General features: G+C 43.3%; 1 protein-coding gene across 4 annotated transcripts in view; it reads left to right on the forward strand.

The window, feature by feature from the left end:
* gripap1 (GRIP1 associated protein 1) overlaps positions 1-17040 on the forward strand; it is a 65404-nt gene that overhangs the window by 37701 nt on the left and 10663 nt on the right. For 3 of the 4 annotated variants that reach the window (XM_050064435.1, XM_050064436.1, XM_050064437.1), the window contains 6 exons: positions 2132-2227; positions 3064-3120; positions 3333-3432; positions 9904-10034; positions 10751-10867; positions 13248-13341. In XM_050064435.1, the coding sequence (XP_049920392.1) occupies positions 2132-2227; positions 3064-3120; positions 3333-3432; positions 9904-10034; positions 10751-10867; positions 13248-13341 (595 nt within the window). Of the gene's footprint in view, positions 1-2131; positions 2228-3063; positions 3121-3332; positions 3433-6434; positions 6667-9903; positions 10035-10750; positions 10868-13247; positions 13342-17040 lie in introns of those variants that run through there. The other variant, XM_050064438.1, reaches the window with a different exon arrangement.

Here is a 17040-nt window from a genome sequence, read left to right on the forward strand (position 1 = left end):
TCTCTCACGCAGGCGCAGAACGTACGTGCTACTTGGCCGTCGGATGTAGTCCGTATAGTGTGTTCAAATGCAACTGACACAGGGCGACGTGAGGCGACGTAGACGACGCAACGGTTGGCTTTCGTCGCCGCTAGTTCTTTGATGTCTGTTTGGTGTGTCCGCACCTTTACCCTCCACACCTGTCTGTCCGTCATGATTGATCTGACACGCTGCTTATATTTTGATTTTCTTGCATCTTTCTTTCTGTTGGCTGTATTTCAGTGTAATATGAAGGCAAAGGCTCATTCTGCCTGACGAGCTGTGTGTGTGTGTGTGTGTGTGTGTGTGTGTGTGTGTGTGTGTGTGAGTGACTGTGACATTAGAGGGAATTAACAGACTGGGTTGTTTTCCTGGAGAACTCAGTGTTTTCTGTGCGTCAGGTGGGCGGCTGCAGCCTGTGGGTGTTTTTAATGTAGATTTTAGTCAAATTAATTAGCCGCAGAAGATTAGAGGGGAATTAAATGTATTTTTTTTTTCTTCTTCTCTAAATTAATCCCTCAGTCAGCTGGATTAGGAGCGAGGGGGCATCAGTGGAGGTGGAGATGTGACTTGTTTTAAATATGCTTTTCTTTGAGCAGGAGAGCGCAGAGGAAGAAGAGTTTCTAAGAAGGGTCGCTGTCTCTTTTTAAAGAACAGACACACATTACGAGTGTGGTCACAGTGAGCTGGAGCTGATGATGCTGCTGTACAGTGTGTGATGGTTTCCACTCTGCACTGGTTCGAAACACGTCAGGAAACTTATGGATTCAAATAAGTGTCAGTGAGCGTTAGTTTGTGTAATGAAGTTCAGGAATGATTTCAGACTGTGGTTGTTTATCAGTCTGTAAATCTGTGACAGACGTCTGAGAGATTCAAGTCAGTGAACGTGGGGAAAAGATTCAGAGTTGGATCTTCACAGTATCAAGTTGTACTATTAGTACTTGTGAGTTAAATGTGTTCCTGTGTGACCTCAGTGCAGCTCTCTGCTTTGAGTCTCAGATGTTCACAGAAGAAGAGACTTTATGTTTTACACTTTGATCAATGTTACTTTTCCTCCTCCTGTTACAGATCTTTTCTTCTCAGTCACAGATATACAGAGAGTTTTAAAGGGGTGAATTCACACAAAATGGATCGCGGCCACTGATGCATCATGAGCAGCACATTATGTGCAGCTGCTGTGTGCCTCGTCTCAAGGTCTGACTGACAGAAGATACAGTGCTGATGATTTTACAGCACAAATGATGAATAAATAAAAAACAAGCTCCCAAACACGCCATCAGGTTTTACAGCTGAGTGCAGTTTGCTGTTTTTTTGTGTCTGATTTCAGTCGTCCATGTTGGAACGTGTGAATGTTGCCTTTGTGTGAAGAATGCAGCCGGCAGATCGTTGAAGAAGAGAAAGTAAGGTGCAGAGGAACGCCATGTTCACTGTCACGTTTGGATGTGGCGCTCGTCATCTATGTTAACCACAGGATGAGAGTCTGCGTGTGATGTTAGCTGACAGGGATCAGCTCTTTGTGGGTCTGTGAACGCAGCGCAGTCACAACTCTTCACGGGCTCATTTGTCCCTCAGCAGCAGTTTGTGGAGTTTAGTGTCGTGGGGTGAATTCAGGGTGGAGTCCATCTGATCAGAGCTGATTGATGGATGAGAGGAGCAGCTGCTGCAGAGGGAAACTTTTAAAGCCAGCGCAACGAACGGTTAAGTTCCACTGTCACAGCGCCACACTGTGGCAGCACAGAGCAAGTGTGTGGTGCAATTAATGACTGAACAGTATCCGTGTTCCAACAGGGCCCCTCGCGACAGTCCACAAATAGAGAATCAGAACGTGGCAGCAGATGTTTGAATTATGGCGGGCCACAAAAAAAAGAAAAAAAAAATGTTTGGGAAACCTACCAGCTCTCTGAAGACACACCAGTGTGTGTGTGTGTGTGTGTGTGTGTGTGTGTGTGTGTGTGTGTGTGGCTGTCAGCTCTGATCTGTGTGAACTGGACTGGTTCTGCAGTGAAGCTCATCTGCATCCAAAGGGGCCAGTTTTGCAGTTAGTGTCCTCATGTGTCCTTGTGTGTCCTCGTGTGTCCTCATGTGTCCTCGTGTGTCCTCGTGTGTCCTGCAGGAGAGGCAGTCAGAGATGGAGGGGGTGAAGCAGCAGCTGGTGGAGGTGGAGAAACAGAAGGAGGAACACAACGACACCATTGGAAAACTCAAACAGGTGACAGCAGCACGTTTAGATTCTTTAAATGTTTATTTCATCATCATCGTTTTTATTATTTAACTGGTTCTGAAACTTTTCCCCTCAGCTCAGTGGAAACCAGTGAAATGTTCAATAAGCTCTTTACAGCATTCAGGAAGTGACCAAATGAGTGTCACAGTTCAGTCTTGACAGTTCAGGAATATTAACTGACAAAGAAATATTAAGTCAGAGATCCACTTCCTGTGTTTCAGAGCTTTCAGACCTTGATGTCTCTTTATTCATCAGCTCACAAACATTTAGGATCTCTTACCTGAACACTGCCGTCCTCTCAGAGGGCTCATGTCACACCCACGTTCTCACTGGCTCCGCGACAAATTCAGGATTCAGTTCAGGATTCTTGTGATTACTTTTAGAGCCCAGCCTTGGTTGAGCAGCAGCTCTCTGAGATAAGATACAGCTTTATTTATCCCTGAGGAAATTATTGTGCAGCAGCTGCAGAGCAAACCAGGGAAGAGATATAAAATAAAATATCAATAAGGTGTAAAAGAAAAGTCTGATCAGGGTTTGGAGGCTCTCCAACCTTCAGAGCTCGTTAGCAGTGTTCTGGACCTCAGATCAGTCGACTTGTTTATAAGCAGCTCAGATGTTTGGTTTTATCTTCATGATGTCACATGACGTGTCGAGCTGTTAGCGAAGGTGCTTTATGAATAAAGTTTTACTTGTTTACAAACAATCTGAACTCTACATTTGTAAGATAGGTTTTAAAAAGCTGGATAAACATCTAAGTAAGTTTGAGTTTCATTCTTTGTATCTTTAACCTCCATCATTCTGTCTCTGTCTCTGTGTCTCTGTAGGAGATCAAAGACACCGTGGACGGTCAGAGGATTCTAGAAAAGAAGGGAAGTGCAGCGGTGAGTAAATGTTACTGGACTGATGATGTCACCACAGGCGGACACACAGAGTGTAGAATAGAGATGACAGAGAGACAGAATGTGTGTTTTGCAGAGTAATTTAAGAGCAGCCGTGCATGGAAAATAATAATTAGAAAGTAAGTCTCTGACTGTGCACGTGTGTGTGTGCGCTGTGTGTATGCGTGTGTGTGTATGCGTGTGTGTGTGCGCAGCTGAAGGACTTGAAGCGGCAGCTGCAGCTGGAGAGGAAGAGAGCCGACAAACTTCAGGAGAGACTCCAGGAAATACTGACCAACAGCAAGACTAGGACAGGTACACACACACACACACACACACACACACCTTTTTACATCCTAAATGAGTGATGTCACCATGATGTCACTTTACTGTCTGGTCTCCAGTGGATTTATTTCAGACTCTGTAAATAGTTTTAAAGCTCCAGTGTGTTGAATTTAAATCAGGATGAGCTGTTTATAATAATAATAATAATACATTTTATTTGAAGGTGCCTTTCTTGGTACTCAAGGACACAGTACAGATACACAAAATGACATTAAAAAGACAAAAGGAAAAAAAAAAAAGCTATGTTATTGATATGGGATTGAAAGGATAGTGTTCTGTCAAGGATGACAGCCAGACTCTTAACCTGGGGGGAGGGTGAAACGGAGGAGTTATCAATAGTGAGAGAAAAGCTGCCGGTTTTGGATAAAGTGGATTTGGTGCCAGTGAGGAGAACCTCAGTTTTGTTACTGTTTAATTTAAGGAAGTTTAGGGTGAATCAGGTTTTTATTTCAGTGATGCAATCAGTGAGGGAGGTGAGCGGGAGAGTGGACGAGGGTTTAGTGGTGAGGTAGAGCTGGGTGTCATCAGCGTAACAGTGGAAGTGAATGTTAAATTTGCGGAAGATATTGCCGAGGGGAAGGAGGTAGGTGATGAAGAGGAGGGGCCCCAGGACAGAGCCCTGGGGCACACCTGAAGTGACTGAGGAAGGGATGGATTTAAAGGACTTGAGGTGAATGAACTGAGTGCGGCCAGAGAGGTAAGACGTGAACCAGTCTAACGGAGTGTGGGTGATGCCAATGGAGGATAGCCTGTTGAGGAGGGTGGTGTGACAGATGGTATCAAAGGCTGCACTCAGGTCGAGGAGGATGAGGATGTTGAGGAGTCCAGAATCAGCTGCCATAAAGAGGTCGTTGGTGATTTTGATGAGTGCTGTTTCAGTGCTATGGAGTGGGTGGAAACCGGACTGGAACTGTACAGGTTATTGTGGGATAGGTGAGAATGGAGTTGGGAAGCAACTGTTTGCTCGAGGATTTTGGAGATGAAGGGTAGGTTGGAGATAGGACGGAAATTGTTGAAGTTGGAGGGGTCGGCGCCAGGTTTTTTTTCAAAATTGGGGTAATGGCAGCAGTTTTGAAGGATGTAGGGACAGTTCCAGTGGTGAGAGAGGAGTGGATGATGGCAGAAATGAGGGGGACCAGAGAGGGGAGGCAGGCTTTAACAAGTTGTGTGGGGAGGGGGTCGAGTTGACAAGTGGATGGCTTGGATTTCTGGATGAGTTCTGTGATTTCTGAGAGACTGGGGAGTTGGAAGAAGGAGAGTGAGTGTGTGGATGGGTGAAAGTCGGCTGAGATGCTGAGGTGAGGGTTTGAGCCAAGGTGCTGGTGGATATTCTTGATTTTTGCAGTGAAAAAGGACATAATGGAGTTGCAGAAGGAGGTTGTGTACAAGTGAAGGGGGAGAGAGTCCTGGGGTTGGGTGATATTGTTAAGTAGGGAGAACAGTGACTTGGAGTTTTCTTTATTTGCAGTGATTATACTGGAGTAGTAGTGGGTTTTGGTGCTGGCAATGGAGTCCTTATAATGTAAGATGTGGTTATTGTACATTTCTTTGTGAATAGTGAGACCAGTTTTTCTATAAAGTCGTTCAAGTTGCCGACCTTTGGCTTTCATGAGAAGAAGATTGGGGGTGAACCAAGGGGTGGAGACGGAGAAAGAAACAGATCTGGTTTTTAACAGAGCAAGACAATTAAGAATATTATGGAGTCCAGTGTTGTAATGAGAAACCAGATTATCAGGGGTGGATAGAGTGTGGATGTCAGGGAGGCAAAGGGAGTGGATACTTGAAGTGAGAGTGGCAGGGTTAATGTTATTTATATTCCAGAATGAAATGAGGCGTGGTGTCTTAGAGATGGAGAGAGTGAGTTTCACTGTAAATGAGAGGAGAAAGTGGTCAGGTATAGGGAGTTCATCAGCTGTAAAGTCAAGAGGGGTGACACCAGAGCAGCAGATTAAGTCCGAGAGGAAAGCAGCAAATTCATTTAAAAAGTCACTATTGGGTTTGGGGGGGCAGTAGACAGTAGCAATGATGGTTGGAGTGGGACCAGACAACTCGCAGACAGTGGATTCAAACGAGCTGGAGATGGGCACAGACACCGGTGAGACTTTCCACTTCTCACGATAATTTATCGCGAGACCTCCTCCCCGGCTGGAGCCACGGGGTTGACAGATGTAAACAAACCCACTAGGAGTGGATTCATTCAGCTGGGAGAAGTCGTTGGGCTGTTGCAATGTCTCGGTTAAACAAAGAAAGTCTAGCTTACGGTCAGTGATGAGGTCCTGGATGAGATGTCCCTTGCTTGTCAGTGAGCGGATGTTGAGCAGAGCGAAGTTGAGTGAGGTGTTGTCGCAGCTGGTGGTGGTGCTAGCCGATCAAGCTAGGCGGGTTAAGACGCTGTGGTCGACAGCCCGGCTGGTGGAGTGTGGAGGGCGTCAAGAGCTGGACCAGATGGACTTTATTGCTGTTGAGCTGTTATGGTGGAGATTCCGTCGGGACCTTCGGTGGATGTATCTCCGGCGGGGCTGGAAGGTGATGTCCGGGTGAAGGTGCAGTGCCTCTGGCGCAGGTCCAGGCAGGTGACAGCGCAGCCGCAGCAGGTCAGTGGCCGAGTACTGAAGCAAACCCGTCACTGGCAGGTGAACAGGCAGTAGACAGGGACAGGCACAGACAAACAAGATGTATGTCCTACCGGCCCACATTGTGGACGAGGACTTAGGCAGCGTTGACGGCCAGAAAAAACGCCTGGTGAGGCTCAAGCCGGGACAGGACAGGTGAGCTAACAGTTAAGACTCACACAGACGGTAGTGCAGGCAAATCGTGGAGGTATTCCAAATGAAGGCAATTACACTGTCCGGTTAGGTCATAAAACCATAAAATAAGTCGGAAAGTTAAAAAGTTACCGGCGAGCAGCGGCAGCAAGTTGCGCCAGCGTTCACTCGTCGGCCATGATGTCATATATGTTTATATCTCCACAGGGAGCAGGTCCTCGTCTACAGAGATCATCATGTTGCACCACCATGTTTCTACAGTAGCCCAGAGCGGACAAACCAAACACTGACTCTAGATAGAGACATTCATGTGTTCATAGTCAGCAGCTCCTCTGTGACGAGCAGCGTCAGAGAAACACATCTTTCTTCAGAGTGTTTCCTGGTGTGAATCAGCTGGTGTGTGTGTTTCTGAGAGGAAGAGATAATTCAGCTCCTCAACAATCAACACTGAAGGAATTCTAACCAGGAGAACTTTCAGCTGGTTGTAATCTGTAATCTGTAATCTGTAATCCTCACTGATAGACGCCACCACGGCCCCGTCTGTACGTATCCAGATATTTTTGTAATTTAATATTTTCCTCTACGTTTGGGCCTCTCGTCCACACAAATGGAGTTTCAGGGTGCTAAAACTGAGATGTTTTAAAAAGCCCTCTGTTACCTGTTTACCTGTGTGGATGTGTGAAATGCAGCATTTGGAAACAATGATGTCATCTTCTCAAATCCTGCGTGCCTACTGTTGCTTTGTGTGATGAGCAAACACTTTCCACAGTGGGATTGTTGTTGATGATGAGTGGAAGGAAAACTTTCACATGTTCAGATCATCACTTATTAGTTGTAATAACGCATTATCCGCTGGGAGGCGACAGAAGTTACGCACTATAGCTTTAAATTGAACAGGACTCAGCAGTGATGAGACGTTCAGGAAGTTTTTTCTGCGTGAAAAGTGTTTTCAGCACAAAAAAAAAAACAGTGAAAAATGTGATGATCTTATTGACATTGTACCGTCGTCAGCTGTTAAGTGCTAGTGTAGTTTATACCTGTCACAGTCATGAAAACACTAGTATTTATTATTGTAAGTGTAGCACAGTGTACATTTTAAGAATTTACTTTGGACTCAACACTTCCTGTTTCTGTTTTAAAATAAAAGTCCCCTGACAATGTTTGTGGATAGAATCTCCTCATTTGTTACCACGAGGCTTTTATTGTGAAATATTTACAGGACATGTTGATGCAGTGGCTGCACGGCTCAGTGAATATGTGGAGTACCAACTTTCAGTTGTGGAAATAAAGAAGTTACAGCAGCACCGCTGTCTGTGTGAACACTGCACACATGAACGCTTAGAGTCGGGTCAGCGTTCGAGTGTAGAAGGAGATATTTTGGAAAACAAGATCGTGTGGATGGAATTTTTTTGCGTGTTTGTTTGTTTGTTTTCAAAATGGAGGGAAAAATATCTGTTAAAAAATATGTGTGTTTATACAGACAGGACGTGAAGCCTCTGAATGTGACACAGTGTTCCTTTAAAGGTTGGTGCTCCAGACAGAGAGGCAGCACATTCATTTGTATGTTCAGTCACCTGGATTTTAATAAATTGGTGTTGGAACAGTTTTTGTGACTGTGTGGAGCGATGAGGAGAGTTTAACCTTCCTCACATTGATATAAGAAACAAACAGGAATGTCACATTTCCATCAAACTCTTCTTCTTCTGCAGAGCTTTAACGGCACCGAGCAGCTGTTTATATAAGTGATGTTCACACAACAGGAGTGGACGGAAACAGTTCATTCAGTCAGGTTTTATTTTAAGTTTGTAGATGTGTTGTTGAAATTGGAGGGATGGAAACTTGACAGATATCAATGCTGGTGAACGATACAAAACATAAACTGTTCAGCTGCGACGTGCAGAACTTCTATGAGCACTGAGAACTCGATCAGACGCCCTGTTTGCCCCGAATTTAGATTTCTGACAGCGAGAGGTGAACCCTAACTGCAGGCTTTAAAAGTCCCTGAGACACCAAGTTTATCTGCAGCGTATTGATCTCCATAAAGTCAGAACTCTGTTCACTGTCAGTGGAGCAGAACCTGACGTGACACTGAGCCTACAGGAAGTGTTTCAAGCCTCTAAATGGACGACATTCCCCTTTAAATGCTTCAGTAAGGAGAGACAACAGTACTTGGCCGAAGTGTGTGTGTGTGTGTGTGTGTGTGTGTGTGTGTGTGTGTGTGTGTGTGTGTGTGTGTGTGTGTGTGCTCGCGCACGGGTATGTCTGTGTCCTAAGTGGCTGAGATGTGATTGTTACGTGACCGATGGGTCCGATAATCGGCGGCGTGCTCACCCTGTGTCAGGAGGTTCTGGCTCAGTCCGGAACCTGCTGCTCAATATTTAATGCAGCGCTCTGATTCCCAGAGCTGACGTGGACACGCTGGCGTCTGCTGGCAAAACACACACACATACACAAATACAATAAACACAACACACACACACACACACACACACACACACACACACACACAGAGTGGGAGCGGTGCAGGGCAGTCCTCAGCATCATGTATAATCTATGAGAAGTGATGAATGTTTAAAAGGCTCTTCTGCACAAACCTGAGAATCAGACATTTTAAAGTAGCCTACTTATCTCTCTGCCCACTCACAGCACCTGCATTAAAGGGACGGTCCACTACATTAAAGGTACGGTGAGCCGCGTTAAAGGGACGGTCCACTACATTAAAGGGACGGTGAGCCGCGTTAAAGGGACGACTACATTAAAGGGACGGTGAGCCGCGTTAAAGGGACGGTCCACTACATTAAAGGGACGGTCAGCCGCGTTAAAGGGACGGTCCACTACATTAAAAGAAGGGCTCAGTGTTCACTGTCAGAAGGACCAGAAAATATTATCCTGTGATCACATTTCCAACAAACTTCAGATGACTCATTAATTTTTCACATACGTAGAAGTCTTTGGTGATTTCAGTGATTTCAGTGATTTCCGTTGTTTTGCTACACTCTGCAGCTACAAGCTAGCGTTCACCTCTGCAAATGTTCAACAAAGCACGTACCTTCATCACAGCCGCGGACGGTAACAGCAGCAGCTGCTTTTAAAAAACACTTTGGTTTTGGGAAACATTCTTGCAGGTCGGCGGTCGTCAGGGTGGTGACTATGTAGCGGTGTGAAAGCAGCATCAAGTCTGTTAGTTTGTAATGTTTGAGTTCAATCAATCAATCAGTTTTATTTATAAAGCCCAATATCACAAATCACAATTTGCCTCACAGGGCTTTACAGCATATGACATCCCTNTCAACATAATAAATTAACAGTAATCCGTTCAACTTCTCACGATTGAAAGGCCCATATCTTAAAGGGACATTTCAGAGGCTTAAGGCAGCAACAGTCAGCTGCATTAAAGGGACGATTCACTGCATTAAAGGGACGGTTCACTGCATTAAAGGGACGATTCACTGCATTAAAGGGACAGTTCACTGCATTAAAGGGGCGGTCCACTGCATTAAAGGGGCGGTCCACTGCATTAAAGGGGCGGTCCACTGAAGGGCGGTTCTTTGCATTAAAGGGGCGGGTCACTGCATTAAAGGGACAGTTCACTGCATTAAAGGGACGGTCCACAGAGTATTAGTTTGACGTGTATTCATCTGTGTGTGACACTGATGGTGTTCGTCTGTCTCTGCAGGTCTGGAGGAGCTGGTCCTGTCAGAGATCAACAGTCCCAGTCGGACTCAGCAGACCGGAGACTCGTCCTCTGTCTCCTCTTTCTCCTACAGAGACATGATGAAGGAGGCTCAGCCGACCAATCAGAACAAGGTGGGTGGAGCCTGAAGCACCGTCTCTCCATCACCAAAGTTAATATTTCTTAAAGTCTGTTCGGTCTTGTCAGTGCCTCCTCTTCATCGAGGAAAACTGTTCGATGGTCAGTTACATTTTGTCACCGACCTCTCTTATTGTTGACAGCTGTTGCCACGGCAACATGGTGATGATAGACATCCCATTATCCTCCTCTGTCTGTCACTTTTTAAGTCACTGGCGTCTGTTTTTGTGTCGTTACACTTTACATTTATTCTCTCAGCAGTGTTTGAGGTTCCTCTGCTGTTATTCTTAGACCCTTCACTGTTTCATCGTGTGTGTGTGTGTGTGTGTGTGTGTGTGAGAGTGTGTGTGTGTGTTTCTATTGATAGAAACACTGTAAATAGAGCCGGCCGGTTCAGTGTTTCTGCAGAGTCCACTGTCAGGTCAGTTTACCGTGATGGTTCGGTCGTCATTAGCAACAGCATCACATGACAAATGACAGATTCCACAACATCAGAGACGTGAAGGGATGAAGTTTCAGGCTAAAAATGATGTCACTGGTGAATAAGGTTCATCTTTTTATCACCCAGTCCGACTGTCCGTTCGTACAGTCATCACTCCAGTTGAAGTGAATGGAGCCTTCTCCACCTGAGAGGTTGTAGGTTTGGACAGCTGAGACGTGTCCTCTGTGTCTCTGGTGTGATGTTAAATAAAGTTGTTTCTGTCTCTGTCAGTCTGGAGGAGGCAGCCCTCAGTCTCAGCGTCCTGCTGAATTATCTGACGACGAGGTCGGGGAGTTGTTCCAGCGACTCGCTGAGGTTCAGCAGGAGAAATGGATGCTGGAGGAGAAGGTGAGGATCACCTCTGGTTACCATGACAACTGCACCTTACATGGTCTTTATCTGTGTCCTGTGTCACTCCGCTCAAAACAAACTATTAAATAAACGTCCACAAAGTCAAACAAACCTTCACCGCGTCCTCCTCTCACGTCTCAGTTGTGCTTCGTGGCGGTTTTTAACGCTCCACTTGATGCCTCGAGTCGACAGTCGGGTCAACAATAAAAAGTTCAGCCTGTTTTTAGAGGGAGGTTTATGTTTTGAGATGCATTATTAATATCCTCTGCAGCATTCAATATTTCTGCTGTTCCCACTGTGGGGTCAGGGCCGCTGTCTCTGCCGACGCTGCAATAATTCAGCTGTTAGCTGATCGACAGAATATTTATGAACACTTAGAGGGAACGTTTCAACCAGCTCTGTGTCACCACACCGTGTGCACTGACCCTTTATAATTTAGTCTCAAATATGAAAAATAATGTTGGATCATCTGATAAAGGTGGACAACATGTCGTCCTGTCAGGTGAGCAGGGAGCTCTGTGTGCTGGCAGCTCAGAGGGAAGCAGAGCAGTGTTTATCTGCGCTGCAGTGACACAGAGCTGAAGGAAGCTTTAACATTTAAACTCCATCAGTTGTTTCTGTTTTCAACAGTTTTTCACAACAGCTTCAAACATGCAAAGTTAATTTTGCTTTTATTCGTTTCACATTTGTGAAAAATCTTTTGTGTTTTCTGTGACTTTATTAAGATAAGATAAGATAAGATAAGATAAGATAAGATACACCTTTATTGATCCCATAATTGAGAAATTCCAGTGTTACAGCAGTCAAGGAAAAAGAGTCAGATTAAAGATTTCAAAATTAGACTTAAAAAACTTAAATAACTAGGCATGCAAATAAGTACAAAAATCCAAGAGTCGGCGCATATTAGACATATTAGAGACTAAAGCCGAGGATGTCAGGAAACAAACAAAAAAATCAGATGTTTGACACCAGGTCAGTGGTGGAAGTAACTCTTTGCTCTGTTTAACCCTTTCCTGTGGACACCAGCAGGAGATTGTTGTTCACATGATCCTGTTAAAATCGTTGTAAAATAAAAACCATAATAGCAACAACATTAATTCTTTTCACAGCAGAAAGCTCAGACTTCTGTCTTTCCTTTAAACAAGTCAGGACCCACACAGGAACCCACCACCTTACACAGGAATTTCCCAGGAAGGTCAGCAGGAGAGCGTCGTCTGCATAATCCTGCATATATATCTGTGAAACAAAAACTGTAAGAGCTCCAACACTGTGACGTCATCACGCTATGTGCTCATGATGACGTCACAGTGCTTTGTTGCGTGTGGTGAAAATGTGTTCATGAATTCATGAATCACTCCACTCATAAAAATGATCATATCTCAAAAACTAAATAATTTATGCAGCTCAAATAACTTATGGAGTGTTATGAATTTTTTTACATTAAAATTCTTTTGGATCAATATGTACGATTTCTGTATTTTGTTTTATTCACCCACAGAACCTTTTATCTCCGGTTGACGTGAAGCTTTTGAAGATACTCCAGTAAATTACATCACAATAAACAAAACACCAGTGTAGACTAGGGCTGCCACGATTAGTCGACTAATCGATGACTAATCGACTATTAAAATAATTGGTGACTATTTTAATCATTGACTAATCGTTTTGAGTAATTTTTCATAGAAGCTTTACACACTCTCCCGTGACGGTGAACTAAAACCCTTTGGCGTGAGCACGAAACAAGACATTAGATGACATCATTTTGGGGTTTGGGAAAGACAGACCAACATTTTTCAACATTTTAACACTTTTTTCGATAAAATGATGAGTCGACTAATCGAAGAAATAATCGACAGATTAGTCGTCAATGAAAATAATGGTTAGTTGCAGCCCTACAGTGTAGACACTATTGTTTGTATTGTGGACCTCAAAGAGTTAAGTAAAGTACAAGTACCTCAATATTGTACTGGAGTATTTCTATTTTCTCCTACTTTATATTTCTGCTGCACTACATTTATTCAACAACTTCAGTTACTTTAAAGATTCATATTATTAATACAAAGTATAATATGTATTAAATGCTGATGTATTATTATTATTATTATGTTGTTATTATTATTAAAGATGATTCTACCCAGCAGTTTATAAATCAGTGATTCTCAACAAGGTGTCATGTGACTTTGTTTTACAGTGATAGATGTTATTTTGCAGAATGAGGGCTTTTGGTACTTTAATTATATTTTGGTGTCAATACTTTTGTGTTTTTACGTAATATTTTAAATAAAGGACATGTAAAGTATTTGTTCACTGTGGAGTCAGTACTTAGTGAGGTCAGATATTTGATGCAGCCGACTGTGTGTGTGTGTGTGTCCTTCAGGTGAAACATCTGGAGGTGAGCTGTTCATCCATGGCTGAAGATATCTGCAGGAAGAGCGCTATCATAGAGACCTACGTGATGGACAGCCGCATAGGTAACACACACACACACACACACACACACACACACACACACACACACACACACACACACACACACACACACACACACACACACAGGTAACAGCGTTTGCACAGTCATGGACAACCTTGAAAATTCATTGAATGTCACAGTCACATTTTCCAGGCCTGGAACATTATGTAACATAACAGCGAATTTATTTGAGAAGATTTTGTCGATATAATCGGCAGATTCAAGAATTAATCGTGTTTCTAAAGTGTTGTGTTGAGAATCAGAGGAAATATAAATGTTGATCAGTCAGCAGGAAGTCGTTCAGCTCAGGAGGTCGTCTGTCTGATGACGACTTTACAGAACAGCTGCTGTCATCTGTATCTTCAGTTACAGACACTGACTCTGTGAGTTCAGATAAATCAGTCTCTAAGTCTGCTGATCACAGATCAATGAATACGATCAGTGTGTATCAGTGAGTTCACTGAAACACGTGTGAGAGCTGTGATTTCTTCATCATCAGGTCTGAATTATTATATTTAACATTAAACCATCTGAACTCTGAGTCATGATGCTCTCTGCTGCTATGTTTAGCTGCCACTGATGTGCAGAGTGTGTCAAGTGTTTTTAATAACTCCAAACTATCAGCTGATTTATTTTTCAATTAAACACCCTCCTCTTCCTCCTCTTCTTTGTAACAGTGACCATCCCTGCAGACTTCATGTGTGTATAAAAACTCTTCATCAGTAGGAACACTGCTGCTGTTTGTTCTGGTTAGCTTCATCTCAACAGCTGTTAAAGCTGCAGTCCAATCAAACTCAGAACTCAAACAAACACGTGCTCCTTCATAAAATAAAAATCTGAGCAGCATTCACACATTTTAGAGACCAGGAAGTGATATCGCTAACCCCTTTTATACCTGATGGAATTATGTTTTTTGTAGAAATCTGACAGAGTTGAAAAAATATCTGGAACATCTTTAAAGGGTTGGTTCATTTAAATATGGCGTCCTACTCACTGATCCCTGCTAAACCAATGCTGCTGCACACCCCTGACGCTGGTGTGGTCAAAGCTTCACCTCCACCAGCCCCAGCCTGCAATACATGTGGAGTTCCCCAGGGCTCAATCCTTGGACCCTTTGTAGTCAACCCTTACATGCTTCTGTTAAAAAATCTGATCCTAAAATTACACATATCAACCAATTCCTGAAGTCTGAGCTCCCGTCAGTTAACGTCTCTGCGCCTGTCGAATAAAAGAGAAGAAGTTCTCTCATCCAGAAAAGTCTTTAACAAGAGTCAGTTCAAACAGATCGTAGATTGTAAACACTATACACTCACACTATAATAATTAATAGTCATTTTTATTTGAGACAAAAGTAGCTTCTGTTTTTTTAATCCGGCCTCTGTCGACTCGGCTGAAACACAACGTGTCAGATTTTATCAGCTGCAGAAAACCAGAACTCTGAATTACTGTGTGTGAAATGTGCTGTACAAATAGTTACCATTCCTCCATCCCTCCTCTCCTCATCCTGTTTTCCTCCTCCTCTTCTCCTCCTCGTTTCTCTCCTGCTGTTTTCAATTTCATGTTTGACTGGTTTAATTCTCTTCTCCTTCTCTCCATCCTGCTCCCATTAACACTGTAATAATGGTAAATCTAATGGGCAGGAAATCTGAGAGCTGCTGCTGCTGGACTCTGAGAGGCTGTGTGTGTGTGTGTGTGTGTGTGTGTGTGTGTGTGTGTGTGTGTGTGTGTGTGTGTGTGTGTGTGTGTGTGTGTTGAAATAAATATTTGATACTGCAGCTGTTTGAACACACACACACACACACACACACACACACACACACAGTCATATACGTCCAGTGTTCATTTACATTTAGTTAAAACTTGTGGGTAAAACCCGACTGAGTGTCACAGTTATTATAACCTGCTGCAGCGTTGCTAGGCAACAGTGTTGATCTGTGGGGAGCAGTTAGAGGTTTAGTGCCTTGCTCCAGGGCACGTCAGCAGCTCCTGTTCAGACCATCCTTCACTGCAGTGACATCACTAACAGCACACAGTGAGACGAGTAGAGATCCACTCAAACCTCACTGAAGTAAAAACGTGAATCTATTCACAGTTAAAGTCAGTTTGTTACAGTAAAATATTTTATCTGCTGTTTTTGGATTCATTAATATTCCTGCTGCGTTAATGTGTCGTTGTTCTGCTGCTGATGTTGAGGGTTGTGCTGATCTGAACTCTTTCAGGGACTGTTCTTTATTTATCAGAGGAGGGGGGTGGCTGCAGTGTGACCCTCCCTGACGCTCCAGATATTTTTCTTTTAGCCTACCTGAGTGATTTTTGAAGTTTGAAAGTTTAAAGTTTAACAGTCTCAGTTTTTCACTCGTCATGCAAAGACTTTATTTTTGGACACATTTTGAAAGAGATGTAGAATAAAGTGGTTTGGATAAATTATCACTATTATAAACCTCAGATTTGATTATGGTTTTATTTCTGACTGAAGCGTTCGTTGCTCATGACGACCGTCAGAAATGTGAAAATCCAACAATAATTTCTGTTTTTACAGTTTCTGATTGTGAGAAAAAGATGTAATTTAGGTGAAATTTAAAAGGAAACGTGTTGGGAAGGCGTGGACGTCACCAGAATGACATCGGACATTTGGATTGGAAATCTGCAAAATTTGGAAGGCGAGACAAAATGTCTTTTCAACGGTGCTCGTTGGTTTGGATGACATGTTGTCTTTACAAAGCTGCAGTAAAATAAATAAATAATGATCAGTCCCTAAAGATATATAAAATATTTGTGGCTTGGCCGTCCCATGAAAACAGGTATCTAAAAAGTAGAGGAGGGAATCAGCAGAGGATCCATGATACTTCAGTCACGATACGATATTATTCTCATTTTAAAAGTGCTGTTATAAAATGTTACTGACATTTATTACCTTTTTCCAGCTGTAAATTTTGTCCCCAAAGGAAAACTGTGTCAACATCTGTTCATCTGAGCTCAGACATTTTATTTGCAGTAAAAAGTATCTGGTGACTGAAAAGCAGCTGATTATATTATTCTAGCGGCACCTGAAGTTTGGTTTGTATTTGTCATATTAATAAGAAAGAATCGATACCTAGCATTGCACGATGATACCATATTGATACACAAAAATTTCGGGATAATATGGTGAATCTGTTTTTTCCAAGTTTTGTGACGACGACTTCAACAGCTGATTAATATAAACGTCTCATTCTAACGAAAACACAACGAATTTATTATATTCACTTTAAATCTGACACTCTGGAGCTGTAAGAATCTGTAAAGTGTAGGATGTGAGTCGGTCACCGTTTAACGGCGTGTCACAGCGGCGTTCAGGACGTGGCGCTGTTCTAAATCAGGGGTGAGGTCACGTGTTAACTCGTGTTTCTTCAGTGGAACTGTCCAGATGTTCTCCAGCTGTGTGAGGCAGGTAAACACAGTTACAGGTGTTCAGCTGTTAAATATTTACTACACACTCTGCGCACTCAGCATCCAGCAGCATACGTGTGTGTGTGTGTGTGTGTGTGTGTGTGTGTGTACTGCACCATAAACCTGGTTTCTGCCTCCACATGATCAGTGTCTCCTTCATCTGTTTTTTGTTTCACTTCCTTCCTGTTTTGTGTGTGTGTGTGTGTGTGTGTGTGTGTGTGTATAACATGTGTTTGGTAGTAAAAGTGTCTAATTTACAACTGAGCTCCAT

Source organism: Epinephelus moara, chromosome 16 (genome assembly GCF_006386435.1).
Source record: "Epinephelus moara isolate mb chromosome 16, YSFRI_EMoa_1.0, whole genome shotgun sequence".
In the NCBI taxonomy this organism is placed as follows: Eukaryota; Metazoa; Chordata; class Actinopteri; order Perciformes; family Serranidae; genus Epinephelus; species Epinephelus moara.